Raw genomic sequence first — 22,791 nt, forward strand, 5'->3', positions numbered from 1 at the left:
TTTGACTGATGGGAATCTGAGGCTCCAGGACCATGTACTTTGATCCAGACTTCAAAGCCAGGGAGTGAAGCAGCCCTCCTGGTACCTAGAAGTCCTTGGCAGTCCAGTGTCCATTCTCTAGAATGGAAGGTTTGAAACCTGCCTTTCTGCCCCTGTGCCTTTCCTCTCTAGCCTGCTCTAGTTGTACCCACTCTAATACTGCTTTGATCAGCTCTCACGGCGCAGGGAATTGGGCTGTCATTATCCATTGGCTTCCTAGGAAGCCTACTTTAGTTTTGGTTTTTAGAAGACCAAAAGAGCATTAATTATTTTTTTAAATGAGACAAACTTGAATTTGACCTCTGCTGTAGTATAGTACAGGCCAATGTATTAGAAATTGAAGAATGTATCTAAATCCATATTTGTTTATAATAAGAAATCAGCTTAGCTAAAGATGAGCTTTAGTCTTTCTTTTTTTTTCTTTTCTTTTATTTTTTTGTTGTCATTAGACTTTATTTATTTATATGTGGTGCTGAGAATCGAACCCCATGTCTCACACATGCTAGGCAAGTGCTCTACCACTGAGGTACAACTCCAGCCTGAGCTTTAGTCTTTCTTTAGAAAAGACTAGTAAACTTTTTCCATATATGTATATGTGACTCTCCCATTAGAGGGTAAGCTCTTCAGGGCAGGACCTGTGAGCTGGCTCCTTTCCATCTGAGGGTGGATATGCCCAGTGCATTTGGCATTTACGTGTATTTATTGTATGAATGAATGAATGAATGCCCAGCTTGGACTGGCTTCACATCTTCAAATACAGAAAACGAATTGGCAGCCGTTGTCTTAGTGTGGACTTGGGATCAGAAAGTCTGAACCTGGTGTTGGGGCCCTGTGGAGTCTGTTCCTTCAGTTACTACAGATGAGGCATGGAAATGGGGTGCACTGATAGGAGTGTGACCTCACTGATGGGAAGATGAGGTGGAGAGGGGGCTTGGGGGAACTGAATATTAGAAGATGTACCTTTCCAGAAACAGTCACTCAGACCTCAGTAGGGCTTATCTGGCTTTTCTTTACATTTGTATCAACCCAGTCTCTTGCCTGCTCTCTTGCCCTGTGTTCATGGTAAGATATCATCGTGTTCTGTTGAAACCTTAACATCATCATTTTGAGGAAATCTTAAATAGAAAATAGATTCCTCATAGCTTTAAAGACAGAGATCTGTTTACATGACTTTTATTTCTTCACATGACTGAGTACTGTTCTTAACCAGTTCTGGATATGTCTTTATCTACAGCCCAGTTACATCAGTGATGTGGGTCCCCCTGGTCGGAGCTCTCTGGATAGCATTGAGATGGCCTATGCCCGGCAGGTGAGCATACTCTCAAGGACTTAACCCAGGAAAATGCACGTGAGCCTCTGGGAATCAAAGGGAACGATGATTTCATGTGAAAGTCAAACCCTGAAAGCAAGTTGGGTTTTCATGTAGAGTACTGGTTAATATTTTACCATATAGGCCACTGGAAAATTCTATCAAATAGGGTAATTGAATGACTCATATTTGATGTGGGGGAAATTGAAATCTGCCCTCTACACTGACCAGGCAACCCATATTGCATTCTTGGCAGTGGCTCTGTGTACAGTAAAGCCTTGAGGAACTACCCTGTGTAGCAAATGGAGTTCTGTATTAACTGAGTTACCTGGTGAGCCAATGGTGTGATCAGAAACCCTTCTTTCACCCCTTGCTGAGAGGGATGTCTCTCTGCCTTGGTAAGCATAGTGTTCTGAGCTACTTCATATCATTACCATCTTGAAGAAGCTCCCGATACATGGGGATCTTGCTTATGGTTGCTGATCATTACGTGCAGGAGTAAGGGTGTAAACTGAGGTGCTTTAGTCTGGTAAGCACAAACTCACCACTGAACTGAATCGGACCCGAGGACAGGCATACCTGGGGTGGACTTTTTGAATAAAGCATTGCCAGCCAACTGTGTTTTATTATAATTTGTCATATTCCTCCATAAAGTATCAGAAAGGGGAAACATACCTGTTCCTTCCACCCCTCTTAAGATCATCCTGCACCAGCAGCAGCCGAAGGACACCTGCTCAGATAGTACCAACTCCCATGCCTTTTGGGAAGCACGTTGGTGCCCCCTCGTAGCCCTCAGCATTACCTTCTTCCTTCCTTCTCTCCAGCCTGGAGTCGGGTGGTTGGAGGAATAAACAGGTAACAGTTATGGAGGGGAGAGAAGGGCCACAAGAAATTCTTACATCTTGTGCTCTTTAGCAGAGGACTCTGGCTTCAGTTGCCAATTAATTAGTCACTGAAGTTCTGCATTAACTGAATAACTGGTAGCTGGTAGGCTTTTGGCATTACCAGAAATCCTTCTTTTTCCCCTTGTGAAAGACATTTCCATGCTTTGTAAAAGTCTCTCTCCTTTAATATGCCATGGTCATTCCCAACTGCAGGCAGCTGAAACCAGTTTATCAGCTTCCCACAAATGGGTCCCCCTTTCTTCCCAATCCATGTTTTACCACTGTCCTCCATTTATTTCTTTCTGTTTCAATCTTTAGATCCATTCATCCTCCCTCCCTCTCTCTCTCTCTCTCTCCCTCCCCCTCCATTCCTCCCTCCCCCTGCACATCGACACCCTTTAAATTTCACCTTCATTACGGGGCTGAATCCGTCCATTGCCATGGCCATCACAGGAATTCAGGCCTGATGAAATTATAAGCTTTTGAAGAGAGAAACTATGTGTTTTCTATATCTGCAAAGACTAAAACTTCCTACAGTGTAACATTTCATAGCACTTGGAGCACCCGGATGTCCTCTATCTGTTTACATGGCCATCCCCTCCAGTGGACAATGACTCTTTGCACCACATGTTAACATAGTACCTTGCAAAGGGAAAACCCTTAATAAGTGATCATTGCGTGAATAAACATACCTTATCGTTTATTTTTTATTTTTATTTTTGGTACTGGGGATTGAACTCAGGGGCACTCAACCACTGAGGCACATCCCCAACCCTTTTTGTATTTAGAGACAGGGTCTCACTGAGTTGCTTAGGGCCTCGCAAAGTTGGTGAGGCTGGCTTTGAACTCATGATTCTCCTGCCTCAGCCTTCCAAGCCACTGGGATTATAGGCATGTGCCACTGATAAAATGGTCCATTTTATTTAATCTTTATAACAGACCTGGACGCTAAATGGTATTGTTGTCCTCCATTTAAAATAGAGGAAATTCAGGTTCAGCAGGGTCGTTTTATCTAACATCAGTGTTCTCTTCAGTCCTTAGAATAGCAATGACTTCTAATACAAAGTGAAGTCTTCCACAAGAGTAGAAGTTACTAGTTTTCACTATCGTTATTTTAGTACTAGAAAAATAAAATCCAGCTGGGCACAGTGGTGCATGCCTGTAATCCCAGCAGCTTGGGAGGCTGAGACTGGAGGATTGCAAATTCAAAGCCAGCCTCAGCAAAAGCGAGGCACTAAGCAATTCAGTGAGACCCTGTCTCTAAATAAAATACAAACTAGGGCTGGGGATGTGGCTCAGTTCTGAGTACCCCTGAGTTCAATCCCTGGTACCCCCCGACCCCCTACAAAAGCCAAAGTATCAGTGGCTTCCTTATACCTTAAACCTCACATAGTTTTAATTTTTTGTTTGCTAAATTTTTTGGAGAAAATTCTACCGAAAGAGCAGATTCTTTCCAGGAAAAACGTATATTCCAGTTGTGCAGCAACTGCTAATCTAATGTGTGGTGGCTGCAACCTGACATTCCTTATTCAGTTCATGGACCCTGGACATGGGACCATTCAGGCCTTAGACCAGGATTTAACCAGCCTTTGACTTCTAGGAAGTAGCAGCCAAAACCGTTCCACTGCTCTGTCTTCCTGTCTTCTTCCTTGGTCCTTGCTCCCTGCCTGTGGTGCTCCTTCCCCAGGACCACCTTACTCTCATTCTTCAGGTTTTTGGAAGGCTGGGAAAGCAATTAGTCTTGGTGTGTTGCCCTTAACCCAGGCACAGATCTGGAGAGCTGGCCAGTATGGCTGGCTCAGCACTGTGAGGAAGGGAAGGTCTGTGGAAACTTTTGACCATTTGTTGGTTTCAGAGCTGTTTCAGGAAATCTTAAAAAGAAGTGAAAATAGAAACTGTGCCATTTACTTTGCTTTCCATCATTTCAGATTTATATCTATAATGAGAAGATTGTCAGTGGCCATCTGCAGCCTAACCTTGTGGACCTCTGTGCTTCTGTCGCAGAGCTGGATGATAAGGTAGTGACCACAGCTAGCCTGTGTCAAAAGGTGGGGTCCCGTGTTCAAATGGGATTAGCAGTTTGCTGACTTGGCTAAAGTGCACTCAAGAAATACTCTGTTCCATGGAGTAAAATTTAATTGTTCTTCAAAGGTTTATTTAAATAATTTTGGAGGGTTTTTTTTAAAAATAATAATATTTTTTAAAATGTATCTTCAGAAAACCCAGCCAATTCAATTAATAGTTGCAAGAGTTCTCCTTAAGCTATCGTAGCTTTAAAGTTCTGACAGTTTGACTCTCCACTCATCAGTTTCCCTCCCCAGACAGACCGTTGAGGCCTCTAAGGAGAGCTGAATTGTAAAGGTGACATAGTCTTAACACCTGCCAGCTCTTTGACTCAGGTAGCTGAGCTTTCTTCATACGCCCCTCAACCCATTCCTCTCTGACCTCCTACCTCCAATTTTTATTCCCCCTCTACTCTTATCCCTGGCCAACTTTCTCCTCTGGGGAAAAAATTAAAAAGCAAAGAAGTGAAGCCAGGCATGGTGGTGCATGCCTATAATCTCAGCTACTTTGGGGACTGAGGCAGGCGGATCACAAGTTCAAGAACAGCTTGGGCAACATAGCAAGACCCTGTCTCAGGATAGAAAGTAAAAGGACTGGGAATGTAGTTGAGGGGTAGAGCACTGCAGTCAATCCTACAACCACACAAACACCACCAAAGAAGTGGGTGCTGGGTTCCAGGAGGGGGAGAGATCATGGAAGCAAACACCCATATACAAGGTTGTTGTAAAATAGCAAAATATAATGCAACACCGATCTAGAGGAGAAAGCTGGAGCTCACCAGTCACCCCACTGCTTGGAACAAGTCGCACTTGGCTGGATATTCTGCGGTTTTAATTTTTGATGAAAACAGACTTTTGCCTTTTGCTTTGAAAAGGTGTAAGCCTCTTTCTCCATCCGGTGCCATATTCCTTAGAGTATTACCAGAGGTTAAGAGAAGACATTTTTAAAGAGAAATTTATAGCCAGGAGGACTCAGGAGAGGGAGGAGGCCCACTGTGTGATTATTAGCACAAAGAATGCCTGCTTCTTCCTGGAGGAGCTCTAGAAGGGAGTGAGGGGGAAGGAGAATGGAGGCTGGGATGCTCACCTAGTGGGTAGGAGCCATGGTCTCTGGAGAGTCCCTGGGAGGACAAAACCTGTATTATTTAGTTTAAACTCTTGTTTTAAGCCTCAAGAAACTCAAATAACCTTGTAAGGACTAAAATGCAGCCCTAGAGTTTAAACTCTTAGAACTCTGGTGATTATAAACGTATTCACTCTCTCTTAAGGGAGAGCCCACTGAGATCCAGTGTTCTTGTTACTTTATGTGGCTGTAATTATGTAGGTGGTTGTGTCAGGCTGGATGGTAATTGATGTGGAAGCCAGAGCGGGGAGGGATGGGGGTGCTCAGAAGTGGATGGAGCTTGGTCTGCTGGCAGAGCAGAGGTGCATCTTCTGCCCTTTGCTTGAGCCTGAGGGTCTCAGACAGAAGACATTCACTCCCCCTCAGCCTGCCCATCGCCCAGGTCAGCGCTGTGAGAGCCGAGTAATTCCTCCAGCCCTGCAGCATTATCACGTGCAGTCTCGTTTACACCCAGAGCATTTCTGACATGTGGACCATGGTAAAACAAATGACAGATGTGTTGTTGGCACCAGCGACTGACGCCCTGAAGAGTCGGAGCAGCGTGGAAGTGCGCATGGAGTTCGTCAGGCAGGCTCTGGGGTACCTCGAGCAGAGGTAAGGCAGCAGGAGCTCTCAGTGGGCCCGTTCCACTCCCCGACACCGGCTCTCCCTCGGGTCTCGTCGTCTTTGGACTCACTGTCCTGTGGCCCCGTCATTGAGACAATGAGCAGGGCTGAGGGGCACCCTCTTGTCAGAGCCAGGACTGTTCCTGCAGTGGCCACAGATCACACGTGAAAGTCACGTGAGTGGGAGCGCTGTTAGTTTGGTTCTCTTCTGCTCTCAGTCCCTTCACACGGAGTCCTCGTGGTTATTAGGCTGGAACGCGCAGGTCATAATTCTGCTTCCTGGCGCAGTTCAGCTCTTACACCTTAGGTTCTTCTGTTTCCTCAGCATTCGAGTCTTTATCCAATAGGTGTCACCATGTGAAGCCTTAACCTTGCTGTCTTTCCAGTTCCACTCTTTTAATCTCTATGAATCCGAGAGTTTCCCAGATGCTAATACCTGATTGCTTTGCCACTTTCTTACCAATCAGAGGTGGCTGCTGTTACATAAAAAAAAATTATGCCTGATACATAAAAAATTATTTGGGACCGTGCCCTTGTGCCCTCAGTATTGTCCCCTTCATTAGTGGGGTCCATGTCATTCATCCCTCCCTGTGGACACTCTCTCTTTCAGAGACAGAAAGAGCCTCTCCTTGTTGGTGCGAGAGAGAAAGCCCAGCTGAATGTCTCACTAAACTGCAGCCTTTGCACTGAACCTCTGCACCTGCCCACAGCCTTGTGTGTTTGCCTTTTGTCAGCAGAATCATGCTTCATTAGGAAGTCATAGATTTCCTGTATGTAACTGAGGTGGTTCACACTTGGTGTGCAGAGAACGGGTTTGAATGAACAGCATTAGATGGACACTCACCAGCTTCCATCCCCTGGTAGAGAGATCTTAAACTCCAAATTCCTCTAGCCTAGGCATAAGGTTTTATAAAAATAATTCATGAGGCTTTAGCCAAATTTTTGTAATTAAGTTTTGGGTGTATTTGATTTCCCCCCACAAAAACCTGATGCACGGGTACTATTTATTCATTACAAGTCAGCAAAATATGAGCCACAATTTTTTTTACGCCATGTAAAAGCATACGGAAATTTTTAAAGGGATGTAAATATATGCTGCTCAGGATTCTTCTATCTTCGTCAACCTCGTCCTTAACTTGGCGCTGACAACAAGGGTGCCAGCCTGCCTGCCTTTGTTTTTTCTCTGGCAAGTCATCCCCTTTTATCACTTATTATTTTATTTTTCATTTAGTTTTAAAATATTATCTTGTTCCGTTAATTCCCTCAACAACACTTCTCAGAGCTATTTTGGAGTATCCTACCCATGACTATCGTAACTTTATTTTCTTTTTCACTCTAGCATGGCATTGCTCTCTGATGGCATCCTTTTGAAGGATTCATTATCACCTTTATATAGACAAGATATTTTAGAATAATTAATCTCAGTTTTAAAGTGTTTTTGCTAATGTTTTCCGCTAACAATACACATACAGTATTTCAAGTGATGTAATAATGTACCAGATGGCAAAGTAGACCCAGTCCCAAATAATTTTTTATGTGTCAGGCCAAAAGTGTTGAGAAAATGTGGTGGGCTCAGTCCATCTCTTCCCTGCCACATTCTCAGGTTTGAGGCAGGATATATGTTTCTTAGTCCTCAAGGAATTTAACCTCCTTCTTCAACTTTCCAGCACACGAATCATCTTAATTTAAGCTGAAAGAAACCACAGCGGGCACCTGTTTGTTCCAGCTGCTACAGGACTCTTTATTCTCTTATCCAACCTCCGCTTTTAAATACTTCAGTGGTAGGGACCTGGTTACATTTGTTAAATTGTGTTTCTCTATCCTTATAAAAACAATACATATTTCTTATAGAAATTTTGAAAGATACCAAAAAGAAGACCCCAAAAAAGAGAAGATGTCCTCTACCTACATCCAGAAGCTCCTGTTACCTTGTTATTTTTTTTCACATTTTGATATATGAGTATTTTGTTTGATTTTATTTTTTTTACACAGTTTGATACAAATGTGTACAATATATGATTTTTAGTTTGATTTTTAATTCTTATCAGAAAGTATTTAAAATTATATTAAAACCATATATTAGAATATCAGTAACTTGGACAGTTTAATCTTATTATGGAAGCACTTAAAAATAGTACAGAGGATTTTAAGAAGGATGCTACCAAATAAAAGGGAAAGTAGAAAATTATCATTTTGCAATCACTAAGGTCCTGACTGGTTCTGCAAGGACCACCAGTGGAAACTAAAACCAGTAGGTAAAAAGATTGTTGATAAATAGAAGAGTCACATGACCTCTCAAGTATACCTCACAGGTTACTTATGAATTACAAAGGGAATGATATTAAATTGTAGTGGACAGATCTGATGGACAACATCTGGAAGCCAAATAACAAAGAGTCAACCTAGAGGCTCATTATGAGACCCTGCAAGAAGGGTTACTCAGTGGCATCCATGTGAGGTCATTGGCAAAAAAGTTGAACCTTAGTCAAATCTCGAAGAAATGATCCAGCTTTGTGGGACATTCCACCAGACAGCTGGCCTGGGTTCTTTAAAAAAGGACAGTGTCAAGAAAGACAAAACGGGAGGTAGAACTACCCTAGGGCAAGGGAGATGACAGTGCCATGACATCTGGTTGCCATGTATTTCCTGGACTAGATCCTGGATTTTAAAAGAAAGCAAACCAGCCAGGCATGGTGGTGCACGCCTCTAATCTCAGTGGCTTGGGAGACTGAGGCAGGAGGATCATGAGTTCAGAGCCAGCCTCAGCAACAGGGAGGCACTCAGCATCTCAGTGAGACCCTGTCTCTAAATAAAATACACACTAGGGCTGGGGATGTGGCTGCTCAGTGGTCGAGTGCCCCTGAGTTCAATCCCTGGTATCCAAAAGAAAAATAAAATAAACCATGAAGGACATTAAGACTTGAATATAGGTTGTATTTAGATACTACTACTGTTTTTTAAAAAAATAAATTTATTTTTTAGTTTTAGGTGGACACGATATCTTTATTTGTTTTATTTTTATGTGGTGCTGAGGATCGAACCCTGTGCCTCATGCATGCTAAGCAAGCGCTGTTAGCCCCAGCCCACTACTGGTTTGTTAAGGTCTCATAATGAGACTCTAGGTTGACTCTCTTTGTTATTTGGCTTCCAGGTTTGTTAATGTTTCTTGGTGTTGTGATGTTGAGGTTAAGTAGGAAAATGTCCTAGTTCACATAGAAAGTTTAAATAGAACCCACTGGAGAGCCAGGCAGTGGGTGGAGCAGCCCCTACACATCAGCCCTGGAAGCCTTTGAGGCCCACAGTTGTGTTCCTATTGAGTATCCGCCATGAGGAGAAATCTGTATAGTGATAAATAATGTATTTTATTTCATGAAAAACATACTGTTTCCTCCTGTGTGATGGGTTTGAAACCCAGGCCCTGCTCTGTAGAATCACAAACTAATGTCATGGGTGTGGACATATTGTGTGTAATGTGTGTTTTCAACCTCCTGTTTTTTCCTTTTACATTTTCCAGTTATAAGAATTACACCCTTGTGACTGTGTTTGGAAATTTGCATCAGGCCCAGCTGGGTGGTGTGCCTGGGACTTATCAGTTGGTGCGAAGTTTTCTGAACATTAAACTTCCAGCTCCCTTACCTGGACTTCAGGTATTAGCAACCTCTGTGTGGTCAAGATTGCCCCAGAGCAATTGCTCTTAGGTGTTTGCAGTTAAAATGTGTATGTGTGGAAAAGAGACCAGGGAGGGGTGAGGATGGAAGCTGAGAGGCTCCTGGGGGCCTGGTCATGTGGAGTCCAGGGTGAAGGAGCAGGAGAGGAAGATGGTATCGGGTTCTGGACGTATTCTAAAGTTGAGCTGTGAGGACTCTCAGAGGAACTTGGGTGTGAGACGCAGGGTCAGAGATGACTTGTGAAATTTTAGCCAGAAGAGTTTCTAGGATGCAGCCCTTCCGAGCTCACCATCCAGCTAGGGGAATCGTCTTATAATCAAGCATCACGCGATATACAATGCCCTAACCTGGGGGATCTAGATAGAGGAGGCTGGCTTTGTACAGGAAGTGAAGGTCACACTTGCTCTTAGAGAACAGGTGTTCCCCATTCCAGGTGGGGAGAACTGTGGGAACAAATGCGCCAAGGCTGCAGAGAGCACCTGGAGAGGGTGCATGGGCAGGGTTCGCCAAGGTCGGGCCTGCGGAGAAGGCCTGCACGCCGCACTCACAAGCACTTTGGTCTTGGTCCACAGAGGGGTTTAAGTGGACAGGGGGCATGGTGCCATGTGAGTTTTGGAAAGATCTTGCTAGGAGAAGGGAGGGAAGGGCTGAGAAAGGAGGTAGGAAGTTCACTTCTCCAGGGCAGTCAGGAGAAGCAGGGCTGGGTGAGCGCAGGCCTGCTGTGCAGACAGTAACAGGACCAATTCAGGTAGATCCTGTAGTAGTGGGGGAGTGGGGACAGAGCTGCCTCAGATTCCTGGGGCTTTGAAGTGCCTGACAAAAGGAGCTCAGCATCTGAATGAAGGAAATGGCTCCTGGTTGGTGGTTGGGATTTTATACACTTGGGTAGATAATGATGCTCCCTTATTGGTCAGTGGTGTTTTTAGCCCTTGCTTCTTGGGGCTAGTTGAAGTTAAGTTACCACAGAATAATGGCATCTGATGGCTGCCAGCCACTGGGATTCCTTGGGGAAAACAGGACTGGCTGTAGATTCCTTGGGGAAAACTGACTGGGTGAGTGGACTTCTGGGAGCAGGCTCCAGGGCCACACTGCCACTTCCTAACTCACCAGGACAGGTCACTCAGCCTCCCATGCCTCAGTTTCTTTGTGGAAAACGGGGAGCAAGAGGCTGTTAATGGTTCTTACCTCATGGGGCGGCTGTGAGAATCAAGTGACTTGGCCTAGGAGAGGGACTGCGCTGGGCGCTGGTACACCAGGAAGCAGTCGTTGAGCTTTGGTTTGTCACCTGAGCGCCGTCTGTCCTGTTTCAGGATGGAGAGGTGGAGGGCCACCCTGTCTGGGCGTTGATCTACTACTGCATGCGTTGCGGAGATCTGCTTGCGGCTTCTCAGGTGGTGAACCGAGCCCAGCACCAGCTGGGAGAGTTCAAGACCTGGTTCCAGGAGTACATGAACAGCAAGGACAGAAGGTACGGAGTGTGGTGGCCCATCAAGAAGCCACGCGGAATCCAGGGGGTGGCCTTCACTGACATCATTCCCTTTTCCTTCTCATGCTTAAAATAAATTTCTACTTGGGGAAAAAAGAAGCTTAGAAAGTGAGCAGAACTCTTGGGAACATGACTGGAAACAGAAGGAAAGCTCTGTTCCCTCATGGCTGTTTACACATGCGCACACGTCTGCGTTTGGGAGTTCCCTGATCCAGCGAGTTCACAAGTGTGCTGGGCGTGATCTGACTTAGCATGAACACCCAGGGCTCATCAGGGTGCTGGCTAAAATGGACTGTTTGTATTACAGAGTCCTGTTCTGGTGAGCCCGATGCAGAAATATGTTGTTATAGACTTCATAACTCAAAGGCTAGAATTAAAAGTTTATAATATGACTTTGACTTTAAATCAATTTATTAAGCTTTTTAAAAGTTCTGTGACATTAAGGAACTAGCAAGCATTAGTCTTCTTCTGGATTTTGCTAATGTAATTGGATACAATTTCATATTCAAGCCTAGTTGATGTGTCTGTGTATAGAAGAAATAGCAGTGGTCACTCCAGCTGTACCTGTGACAGACAAGGGCAGTGTCAGTCCTGCCATGTCAAAGTGTTGTCTGAAAGTGCAAGTCCCTGTCTTGCTCATATTAAAGTAGGGTTGATGTCTTGGGGTTCCCTCTGATGGAGACCCTGAAGCAAGGTTTTGCATGCAGGCAGTTCGTTTGGGAGGCGACCCCACATGAATGAGGGAGCAGCATTTCAGGGGGCTGAGGCCGTTGAGGGGAACTGCTCGAGAGCTGCTGTGGCGCAGTGGAGCGCTGGTGCGCCAGCATTTCTGACCTGACCCTGCAGGTCCTAGTGATAGAGCTGGCAGCCAGAAGTGCTGGTACTGGGCGGAGTCAGGCGGAAGCAGAGGTGCTACAGGGCTGGGCGGCTCTGCTCTGGGAGATGGGTGCTTTCACTTGCCCTGGGGATGTGCACTGAGCATGTCTGTCTGGTCCCTTGTCTTTAGATTGTCCCCAGCTACGGAAAACAAGCTCCGGCTTCATTACCGCAGAGCCCTCAGGAACAACACAGACCCCTACAAGCGGGCCGTGTACTGCATCATTGGCAGATGCGATGTCACTGACAATCAGAGTGAAGTGGCAGACAAAACCGAGGACTACCTGTGGCTGAAGGTCAGCAGTGCTTTCTTGGCCTGGGCAGGGCATCAGCCCTTTGCTCTACCCCAGTTCTGGCCACAGGTTTTACCTGCTTAGTGCGTGATGTCAGTGAGGCGATCAGCACCAGTGGCTTTCTTGTCTCCTGGCTCCACTGTTTAAATTTTCTAACTCCCTGCTAATAACTGCAATCTCTGCCGCAGACTCCAGCTCACAGTGTTGGGTGTGGCTCCTGAGCAGCTGCACCCGTGGCCCGAGGTGTAGTTGTACTAACATGCTTCTTTTGGGGTTTAGTTGAACCAAGTGTGTTTTGATGACGATGGCACCAGCTCCCCACAAGACAGGCTCACTCTCTCACAGTTCCAGAAACAGCTGTTGGAAGACTATGGTAAGATCTCGGGCACAACCACCTTCTAAGGCAGCTACCTGGTTACCTTCATCATTGATCTCTGTCTTGAAACTGATCCATTCAAATTGAAGTAGAGGCCATGTGGCCCTATGGAATGAATGTTTCTGCTTAATGGTCATCAGCAGTAAATGATTTCCTTTAATTCCTCAAACTTCTGTGGGGTACGTTTACTCAGGGAGAGGACTTAGCTGCTGCCTCCCCCTGGCTCTTGTCAGTGAGCATGAAGAAGAGAACAGAGAACAGTGTCTTTGTCTTCCCTTTTTCTCCTCATTGTTTAAAAATCTGGGGAGGAAAGGATGGAAGACACCCCTGGTGGCCAGTAGTTGTTGGATCCTGACTTATAACTGTGAGTGAACTGAAGCTTCTTTGAAGTCTCCTTTGTCTCTGTAGGAAGTGGCTCTTCCGGGTACAGGGCAAGCAGTGCCTGCTGCACTCGGGCCTTTGACTCTGCTTCTCTCGCCTCGTGCAGTTTTACAGTACAGCCCTACTTGCCAGTCCAGTTGTGGGTCTAGAGAAGGTGGAGGGTCAGGTCGCATTTCACATGGCAGTTCACTGTGTCCAGAGTCCCCTCCATTAATTCAGGCTCATGCTGGTGCTTTCTTCCCACCCAGGAAGGCCAATAGGCGCCCAGGGCTTCTGCTGGGGTTTGGGCTGCCATCAGCAGCTTTTCTCAGTGGGCTTTATTCCCCACCCCCAGGCGAGTCCCACTTCACGGTGAACCAGCAGCCCTTCCTCTACTTCCAAGTGCTGTTCCTGACAGCGCAGTTCGAAGCCGCCATTGCTTTTCTTTTCCGCATGGAGCGACTGCGCTGTCATGCTGTCCATGTGGCCCTGGTGCTGTTCGAGCTGAAGCTGCTTTTAAAATCCTCAGGACAGAGTGCTCAGCTCCGTGAGTATGCATGACTGAGGACAGTGATGCCCCCCATCCGTAATAGTGGCCGAGGAATCACCACTGAGTCTTTGGGCAGATGTTTTCAATCATTTCAGAACAAAGAGATGATTAGGATTGAGTCCTTGCTTTCTTCCCTGACTCTTATTCCCCTGAGTGTTAAACACAGGAAGTGCTGGGCAAAGGGCTGGCTTTGCGGCCAGTTGGATTGCCTGGAGAATGGTACAGGCAAGGTAGCTCCTGGAGTCCTGAGTCTGGTTCCATTAGGCTCTGGCTGTGATAACCTTAGAAACCCCAGTCAGCCAGTCTTCTGTGCATGCTGCGTGGGTGGGAGAGTCAAGTGAGCGTGGAGGAGCAGCCCCCAAGCTCCTGCCATTGTGGTCTGCGGTATTATCTTTTCATTCAAAGACCAGCACGTGAAGACTGTTTTCTTACCACCAAGGCTGTTTTTCTGCCCTCTATCCAAGGAGAGAAATCGCAGTCAGGATGGTGGAGGGGACTGTCCAGAGCTTAATTGGGAAATGTGGGTTGGGCTGCAGGAATCGATGACGTTGAGCCTAGTGGTGTGGGTCAGAGGAGTTGTGTCCCCAGTGTCTCCCATTTGGTGCTCCCTCTTCTGTCCCCCCACGGTACAGTCAGCCATGAGCCTGGTGACCCTCCTTGCACACGGCGGCTGAACTTTGTGCGGCTCCTCATGCTTTATACCAGGAAGTTTGAGTCCACGGACCCAAGGGAGGCCCTCCAGTACTTCTACTTCCTCAGGTACATTTGCTTTTAACCCCGTACTTCACCTAGGGTTGGTTTCTGCCATTCTGAGAATGCCTGCTGGAGACCTTGTGTCCACACCAGACACTGAGGTGCTCCTGTGCTTCCACAGGGAGGAGAAAGATAGTCAAGGAGAAAACATGTTTTTGCGCTGTGTGAGTGAGCTGGTAATTGAAAGTCGAGAGGTACGTCAGCCTCCTCCCCACCCCCGACCCAGCTCTCAGTTCCCAAGTTCTCTCCTTAAGGCGATGCTGCACGTCTCCCTCCGCATTTTGTGTGGATGTGGCGTGGGGAGGAGGGGGGCTGTGTTCTTTGATTTCTAACAATGAAAATATTGATTCTGGTGTCACTGTTGCCTAGTTTGTGTAAGATTCCCCGTCACCCCCATTTTTTCCCCTCTTTGCCTCCAAAGAATTGTGTATTACTTTTGTATCCTTGTCCGGTAAATTGAGTAAACTTTTTTTCCTCCACAGTTTGATATGATACTTGGGAAACTAGAGAATGATGGAAGTAGAAAGGTGGGTCACATGTATCCCTGGAGAAACGTTGGCCTTCATTGGGGATTCACGAATGTTCCAAGAATACAGGCAGATTTCAGGATTCAAAGTACTACTGATGCAGATCTGAAGTTGCTTAATATAAAAAACAGAATGAAAATTATAGATCCAAATGATGGCTTGATTTTACACATTTATGTCTTTCCTTAATGTGTAAATTTGTGATGAGGTAGCTTTTCTAGTGGCGTCTTAGCAGTTTCCTTGAGACTCACCATTGGGTGTCCTAGCAGAAGGATAGAGGCCCTGTTGTCAGAGGTCAGCCCTGACCCTAACTTCCTGTGGCCTCAGAAATGTCCCTTGCCCCTCAGGGACTCACTTTCTTCATTCGGAAAAACAGATGTGTTGGTCTGATCTGTTTTCCAAGTGAAGAAATGGAGAGCAAGACCACCAGCTGCAGTTTGAACCCGGTCCTTTTGGCTTCAGAGCCCATGTTCTTTACTGATTTCCTGTGCTGCCTCCAAAGTGAGGAGGCAGGTCACCCCAACTTGGTTCAGCACTAGTGGAGATCAGAATGCACAGTCCATCGTCCCTCTGCCTGGCTCCCGAGGCCTGTCCCGTGCTCTCTTGACCATTTGAGTGCTGTTGAGTGGTGATGGTGATTTTGGTTTCTTAAATGTCCTGACGCCTCTTGCCATGTATTTTCAGCACTGAGTTCCTTTTGCCATCTGTCTTAGAAAGCAAACCCCAAATCTTTCAAATATTTTCCCAAGCCTCTTGAGTTTTCTCTGTAGTTCCTGAGCATCAGCAAATTTAAAATCATTGATAATTTCACTTACTCCCTGGGTTATTTTAGAGATCAAAAGCACGGATGTCTTATTGCTGACTCCTCTGTGTCTTCATTGAGTCTGCTCCTTCGTGTTTCGTTTCCTTCATCTCTTGCCATAATTTTAATAGGACCTTATATCTTCAAGAAAGCCAGGGTCTAGCTGAAGAAATATATGCATTGCTCAGGGCAAGCATTTTCAGTTAAAGTATTTTTTCTTGAATCCTCTTTGCTTCTGTGTGTTTAAAATAATAGCTGTGTGCACCCATCTCTCTCTTCCTCCCCCTCCATAATTTGTCTTGTCAGCCTGGAGTCATAGATAAGTTTACTAGTGACACAAAGCCTATTATCAACAAAGTTGCTTCCGTCGCAGAAAATAAAGGACTGTTTGAAGAAGCAGCAAAGCTTTATGACCTTGCCAAGGTAAAATGTGCCCTCTCCCCTCTTCTGCACTTGATAGACGTGCTGGCCTTTTGGCATTTAATGCACCAGCATTTCAGCATCTCTGTGGTAGTGCTCCCCAGCTGAAGCATTTTCTCCACCACTGAGGCAGTATTAACTGTATAATTTCACCAGTCAAGGTGAAATTCCCAGTTTACACTGTTACTTCTGCTCCTAAGATGTTTCTGGCCAAACAAGAGCTACATACTGAGAGGTGTCCTGTAGGCACTGCGGTTATCTCACTTGTTAGCAGCAGAAGCAGCCATCACGTTTGTCGGTGAAGCTGCTGGTAAACATGCCATCATGCTCACCTTCTGGCAGCCCCAGACACGCTGGTGCACAGTGTGTGCCCGAGAACGATGGCACAGCAAGGGCCTTTTGAGAGATTTGGAAAGATCACCTATGGAACACGTGACTGTTGAGAATTGAGATGACCTAAGAAGCATCACATTCTTCCTGTTATCAGAGAAGACAAAGAAGAGGGTTATGATTCATGTTTTATTAATTTTAAAAATGTTTAGATTGAGGTGTGACTCTGATGTAGAAAGCATACATCTATTACGTATACAGCTGTGTGTCTTGCAGCTGCTGCCCTCCTCAAGACAGACCTGTCACCCCAGGAAGTTCCCTTTTGGTCCTGGTTATTTCATTTTTCTTTGTTATTGATTATTTCCTTAATTTTAAAATCTTGACCAGAATGCAGACAAGGTTCTGGAGCTGATGAACAAACTGCTGAGTCCTGTTGTTCCTCAGATCAGTGCCCCCCAGTCCAATAAGGAGCGGCTAAAGAACATGGCGCTCTCCATCGCTGAGCGGTAAGGCCAGAGCTGGCTCTGAGGGGCCGAGGCCCGTGTCAAGCCATCTGGGCCTGCCCCCGTGCGTGTCAGCTGTAGTAGGCAGCCACAGCAAACAGCTTTCAGGGTGCTCTGCCCACTCCCCTGCCACCAGTGCTTCCCATATCCTAACACCTGGTGTTAGGATAACACCTGGCTTTTTTGCCCAGGGGAGGGTGTGTCTCGCACACTGGGTTGAGTTTCAGGCACTGTGCTTATTGTGTGCTGTTACTTACACTTCCCCTAGCCATTTCAAAGGCTTCAGGAACCACGCTAAGATGGAGAGAGGCAGATTCTGTGGCCAGTGTTATAGAATCCCCTTCAGTTGACTGAGTTATTCAGACTTCAGCTGGTTAACTCCCAGCTAAGACAAAAGATGTTATTTTTTTGTGCCTTTTACAGAGAATAATGGATTTGGGATGCTTTCCTGGGGTAACACAAAAGAACATTCTTTGGCAGATGAGATACTTCCACTTACAAATAACCCCTAGCCTTGGCTGCTGGGCTTTTTGCCCATCAGTACCTCCCTCCCTCACTAGAGATTCATAGATGCCAAGATGGTGGTTGAGGCTGTTTTGCATCATGTGAAATATTTGTAGGTAGATTCAAACCAAACCCCTCCTATCCGCGCCTGCACCCCCCCCCCACAGTCAGCACTGTTTCCCGCTCCTCAGTCCCCCTCATCCACAGAGTTTGAGAGATTCCAGAGCATTTGAAATGCTGTCCCACCATTATGTAGTACACAGAAATCAAACCCCTTTTGTCTTTCAGGTACAGGACTCAGGGAATAAGTGCAAATAAATTTGTGGACTCCACATTCTACCTTTTGTTGGACTTGATCACCTTTTTTGATGAGTATCACAGCGGTCACATTGACAGAGCCTTTGATGTAAGTTTCAGGAGGGGTGTTTGAAGTACAGGTTAATGTATGCCCTTGAAAATTCAAAGTGCCTCCTGGAATTCATTTAAAACAAAGAAAATGTCACCAGTGTGCCTGTGAAATGAAGAGGGACAAGTGTGATCCTGGGAGTTCAAGGGGATTTCTGCATTCCTTATTTGTTGTTGTTTTCTTCTTTTTTCTCTCCTCCTTTAATCTGAAAAGAGGTTTCTCAAAGTAAACCTCTGAATTTTAAAATCGTGTCAGAAAGTGAGGGTAAGAATTGAGTTAGTCAGCAAGTTAGAATCAAAGCCTTTGTGTGTACGAAGGAGAGTCGCTTTTTCTGTGAAAAAGCCCTTTGAACACGGTGTATGCTGACTGTTAAATTTAGGAAGATGAAGTGACTGCGATGCTGTGTCATATGAGGCTGATGGTTGTTCGTTTTAAACAGATAATTGATCGCTTGAAGCTGGTGCCCCTGAATCAGGAAAGTGTGGAAGAGAGAGTAGCTGCCTTCAGAAATTTCAGCGATGAAGTAAGTCCTTTTCTTTCTGAGTTATGGGATCCTGTTTTCCTCACTTCCACTGGAAGCTTTTTTAACATGTAGCTAATAACTATGAGCTCTAGGTACAGTAACCACCCAGACTGTGTTTCCAGATATCCCAGTTTTCCTGTGAGTATATGGAAAATGTTCTTGGGAGAAACAGGTTTCTGGTTGATCCTCTGAGGACTGGTTTCATTTTTTTATGGTCCACTTTTACTAGAGGGTGTTCTAATGCTTAACTCCGATCTTGAAGTGTTTCCATTGGATGCATGAAACATGTCATGATTCGCTGCCGTTCTTCCCTTCTCAGAAAGATTTTGCCCAGAAAAGCAAGTGCATGACCAGTGGAGTAGGTTATCACCCTAGGTTATCACCTCCCAGAGCCCAGGAGGACAAGGCTACTATGGCACAGAATTAGAAGGTCTTATCCCTTGCCAGTGGCCCCTTCCACCTGCTGTGAGCCTCGTTTCTTTGTTATTTCTTGCCATTTCCTAGACACATTGTTCACTGCAGTATGGGCTAAAATATGCGCCAGGGCCTGCCTCATAGGTGTCCCCGAGGGCTCTGGTTGGGCCATTCGTGTGCAGAGGAGGCAGCTAAGTCTGAGGCTGGGTGGCCAGCACTGGGGAGGACTGGTGTGTGCATCCTGACCTGCGGGTGTGCTTTTGGTAACCACCGGGCCGCCTTGCCAAGAGATCACTGTGAGGGGAGCAGGAGGAGTGGCCACCTGACCTTCCGAGCAGCATTGCTCAGGGATCGCAGTCACACTTGACGCTCCAGCCCCATCGGCAGCTTCTTGGTGATCCCGGCTCTTTGCCAGCAGCTGTGAGATGTGGTGTGACAGGCAGTCAGCCGCCCTCTCTCCACTCGCTGCTGGCTCTTTTCCTTACTCCCTGTGTTTCTCTCTGCATAGATCAGGCACAACCTCTCAGAAGTTCTTCTTGCCACCATGAACATCTTGTTCACACAGTTTAAGAGGCTTAAGGGGACCAGTCCATCCTCGGCATCCAGGCCCCAGCGAGTCATCGAGGACCGTGACTCTGTAAGATCCCAGCGTTCGTGAGAAACGTTGCTGAGAGCCACCTTTCTGGTTTGGAAATCCATTACACTCTTAGGACACCATCTGACCCTAATCCATGTTTTTCCCTTACAACGTGGCATCTGGGTAGACCTCAGGTCAGGAGGATTGCTCTTCTCAAGCTTAAAAAAAAAAAATGTGCTAGATCTATAAATATCACCTTTGAAGAAAATCAAACAGATGCTAATTTATAGTTGATTCTACAGGACTTTCTGCTCATTTTAATTTATAAGGTCATTTTGTAAGTCTCAGCTCGTTGGTAAGCATTTTCATCAAAACCATACTTTATTTTTTTTTATCAACACATTAATTTAATGTAAATTGCTTCTCTTCTGAGTCTCACAATGACCCAAGAGAGGTGACTAGGACAGCATTATTACCCCAGCTTAGGTCAGGAAACAGGCCTGGAGTGGAGAAGCAACTTGCTTGCCCTGTGGGCCCCGCAGGTGGTAGGTAGGAGCAAGGGCTATGTCTGGAAACTGGGTCTGTCTGACACCTAAACTTGTACCCCTTCTGTCACCTGTGGGGCTTTCAGTGAGCCCAGGTAGGTAGAACACTGAGATAGGTAGGTAGAAAGGGAGATAGAACAGTTTGATAGAACACAGAATCTATTCTCCAATTGATTTGACAAAAAAACCAGAGGTAATTGATGCAGTTAAGCCATGAAGTCAATTGGGGATTTTTAAAATCTCTTTCCTATAACTTTTCCACTTAACCTTTGATGTGACTCTCAGGACAGTGTTGAACAGCCAAACCTGATTTGGGCAGTTAGAAACTCTGCCAAGCCTGCCTTCTGCCTCCAGTGATGTCTACAGCCCCCATAGGCACTGTCCTTGACAGAGCTTCTTTTGGGGATGCTGGTAGAAATTTAGGAATATGGGTGACTAGGCTCAGAGAAGATCCACTGAGTGGTCAGCTGGTCCGCCAGAGTACAGAGACATCACAGGTCTGCCCCTCACCCTCAGGCAGATGAGAGCCTGTTCCTGGGTGTACCGTGGTGGGCTCACCATGTGCAACCCTTGGCAGGCCTCTATGTTTATGGTGAAGGAACCCAGTGCAGGGGTGTCTGTGGATATGAGGGTTAAGATGGTGGGCGCTTCCTGGTGCTCTGAGCCGCGCACAGGTCAGGGAGGACCTGCCTACAGATAGGAGCTGGTGGCCTGGCAGCCATGTCTCTCTTCTGAAGGGAGCTGTCACAGCAGCACCTTCAGTATAGGGTTCAGGCTCTGTTTTTAGGCACTTGGTTTTCGTATACAGTGAGCAGAACCATTCTGTTCTCCTCCTGCCCACCATTCTTCTTTTTCCTTGTGAAAGGGTGGGGTGAGTAGGACTGGGGAGAAGCTTATATATCAAAGCTGCTAGACCAAGTGGTTTCCTGGTTTAAAGTGAAATGCTGTCTAGCAGGGGGGTGGTCCTTTTCATGAACACCCCCGTAGAACTTGTTTAAGGCAACCAAATCAGGCACAAAAGCCCAAACACTTTTAAGATTGACTTTTAAAGGAAATTCATTGAGTATTCTCATCACATTAATAAGAATACACAATTGCCAATTTTTTTCACATATTGGGTAAAAAATGTTTGCTTTTCAGTTTTCTGAAATGAAAATCTAGGAAGTAAATCTAGGAAGTGTCAAGTGTCTCTCATTTTTCTTAAAAGTGCTATTGATCCAGAAGGTGTTTATAGATTGCCCCTGTTTAGTCCAGACGCTGTGTCATTTCTTATTGACAGGCATCCAGCACTGCAGCATGGGGCACCCCAGGCTACCCCAGGCCTTCCATCTTGGTTTGGCAAAGTCATCTGAAGCTGTTCTCCTGGGTTTCTTTTTTTTTTTTTTCACTTGGGAAGCAGAGTGAAATTTGACTTTTTTTTCTGTTTTGGAACACCTGAGTTTAAATTTGTAGGGGCCTCTTTTTCCCTCCTACAATAGTCCAAGGGTTCATTAATATTATTACCTGGGAATGGAGGGCAAGCACATGTCAGGAGGGAGAAAGGGACGGAACAGAAGGAAGGAAAAGGGGAGAGGAGGGGACTTGGGGCTGCCCACAGTCACAGCCCTCGCCTCTGGTGTTGCAGGTGCCTCATGGGGGCCTCAGAAGCTCAATCCTCGTAGAGGCAGATGGACAGAACCCATCCAGGAGACAGAGATGCTCAGAAAACGTGAGCGGGCAGTTCTGAAGCTCAGGCCTGTGTCAGAAATAGTCACATGAGGTGGGGCAAGGTGGCTCTCCTGACAGACCCATCAGTCTTGTGCTTAACAGAAAGCCTGTGACGCCCCATGGAACCAGGGCCCCAGTGGACAAACTTAGCTAACCCTGCAGCACACCAAAGGAGTCTGACAGTAGCAGGTGGAACTGTCCTCTGCCCACTAGGCTCTGTCCTTGGTACCACAGGATAGAGAATGGAAGAACATGGAGGTGGTTCTCACTCCACTATCTTGACCTAAAAGTTGACCAGTTTCTTACTCTTGCTCCCCTTTTTCTCAGCAACTCCGAAGTCAAGCCCGAGCCCTGATTACCTTTGCTGGAATGATACCCTACCGGACGTCTGGGGACACCAATGCAAGGCTGGTGCAGATGGAGGTCCTCATGAATTAAGGGCATGCCTTGGGGCTCCTGGGATTGGACACTGCTGGTACATTAGGCGCGTGGGTCCAGTGGGCTGGGGTTTCTGGTTTTGTTTCTGTTGTGTTGTTTTGTTTTGTTTTTTGTATCATGTATTTTTGTCAACACCAATAAATTCCTTTGATTTGTATTTTTTTTCAACATTCTTTTTATTTTCATTGGGTTGTTTTTTTTTTTTCCTTTGAAATTTTGTTTAAATTTTTATTTGTCTAATGGAGGAAAATGCTGTCACTAGTTCTTGGGCCAGAGAATGAGAGGCTATTTAGGTATCTATAAATTGATCTTAAATGATTAAAGAAATTTACCCAAAATGAGCAAGGAAACAAAGCCTTCAAGAGTTACTTTTATTTAGCTATAATAATCCATATTATTAATCCAGTTGCAGTGCATCTTCACATTTCTGTTTGAATGTGAAAGACAACCTTGGGCTTAGAGGATCTAGGATTTGTGTGTGACATACCAAGTGCTATTTGTCCTCTGTCTTCTTGGGTGTGTCTTAGAGTCCTGGTGGTCCAAGACCATCCCTCAAACCTGCTCTGATTCTGGGATCAGTTACTATGTTATTCTGTTGAAATCCCACTAGAGATAAAAGCTCAGGCCTGGAAAAACCATAAGAAAACGTTCACAGGCACTGTCTGTGACCTGGAGGAAGGGGTCAGCCTTTTCGCTTCCCCCCTGCAGCC

The 22,791-nt window shown here is 45.9% G+C and overlaps 1 protein-coding gene across 3 annotated transcripts in view; it reads left to right on the forward strand.

Moving 5' to 3' along the window:
- The window catches only part of NUP93 (nucleoporin 93), a gene marked incomplete at its 5' end in the record, with an annotated part of 83,855 nt that extends 61,617 nt beyond the window's left edge, over positions 1-22,238 (forward strand). Inside the window, 17 exons of one of the 3 annotated variants that reach the window (XR_014019584.1) lie at positions 1,274-1,348; positions 4,161-4,250; positions 5,873-6,012; positions 9,538-9,670; positions 11,002-11,159; positions 12,184-12,349; positions 12,626-12,719; positions 13,438-13,629; positions 14,265-14,391; positions 14,507-14,579; positions 14,868-14,912; positions 16,021-16,137; positions 16,852-16,970; positions 17,760-17,877; positions 18,317-18,400; positions 19,323-21,832; positions 21,971-22,100. Coding sequence is in view for 1 of the 3 variants with exons in the window: in XM_081273521.1 (XP_081129647.1) it covers positions 1,274-1,348; positions 4,161-4,250; positions 5,873-6,012; positions 9,538-9,670; positions 11,002-11,159; positions 12,184-12,349; positions 12,626-12,719; positions 13,438-13,629; positions 14,265-14,391; positions 14,507-14,579; positions 14,868-14,912; positions 16,021-16,137; positions 16,852-16,970; positions 17,760-17,877; positions 18,317-18,400; positions 19,323-19,451; positions 21,971-22,081 (1,971 nt within the window). Of the gene's footprint in view, positions 1-1,273; positions 1,349-4,160; positions 4,251-5,872; positions 6,013-9,537; positions 9,671-11,001; positions 11,160-12,183; positions 12,350-12,625; positions 12,720-13,437; positions 13,630-14,264; positions 14,392-14,506; positions 14,580-14,867; positions 14,913-16,020; positions 16,138-16,851; positions 16,971-17,759; positions 17,878-18,316; positions 18,401-19,322; positions 21,833-21,970 lie in introns of all 3 variants that reach the window. The other 2 variants (XR_014019585.1, XM_081273521.1) reach the window with 2 other exon arrangements.
- Positions 22,239-22,791: the final 553 nt, after the last annotated feature.

The sequence above is a fragment of the Spermophilus citellus genome (assembly GCF_964194105.1).
Source record: "Spermophilus citellus genome assembly, chromosome: 18".
Lineage (NCBI taxonomy): Eukaryota > Metazoa > Chordata > Mammalia > Rodentia > Sciuridae > Spermophilus > Spermophilus citellus.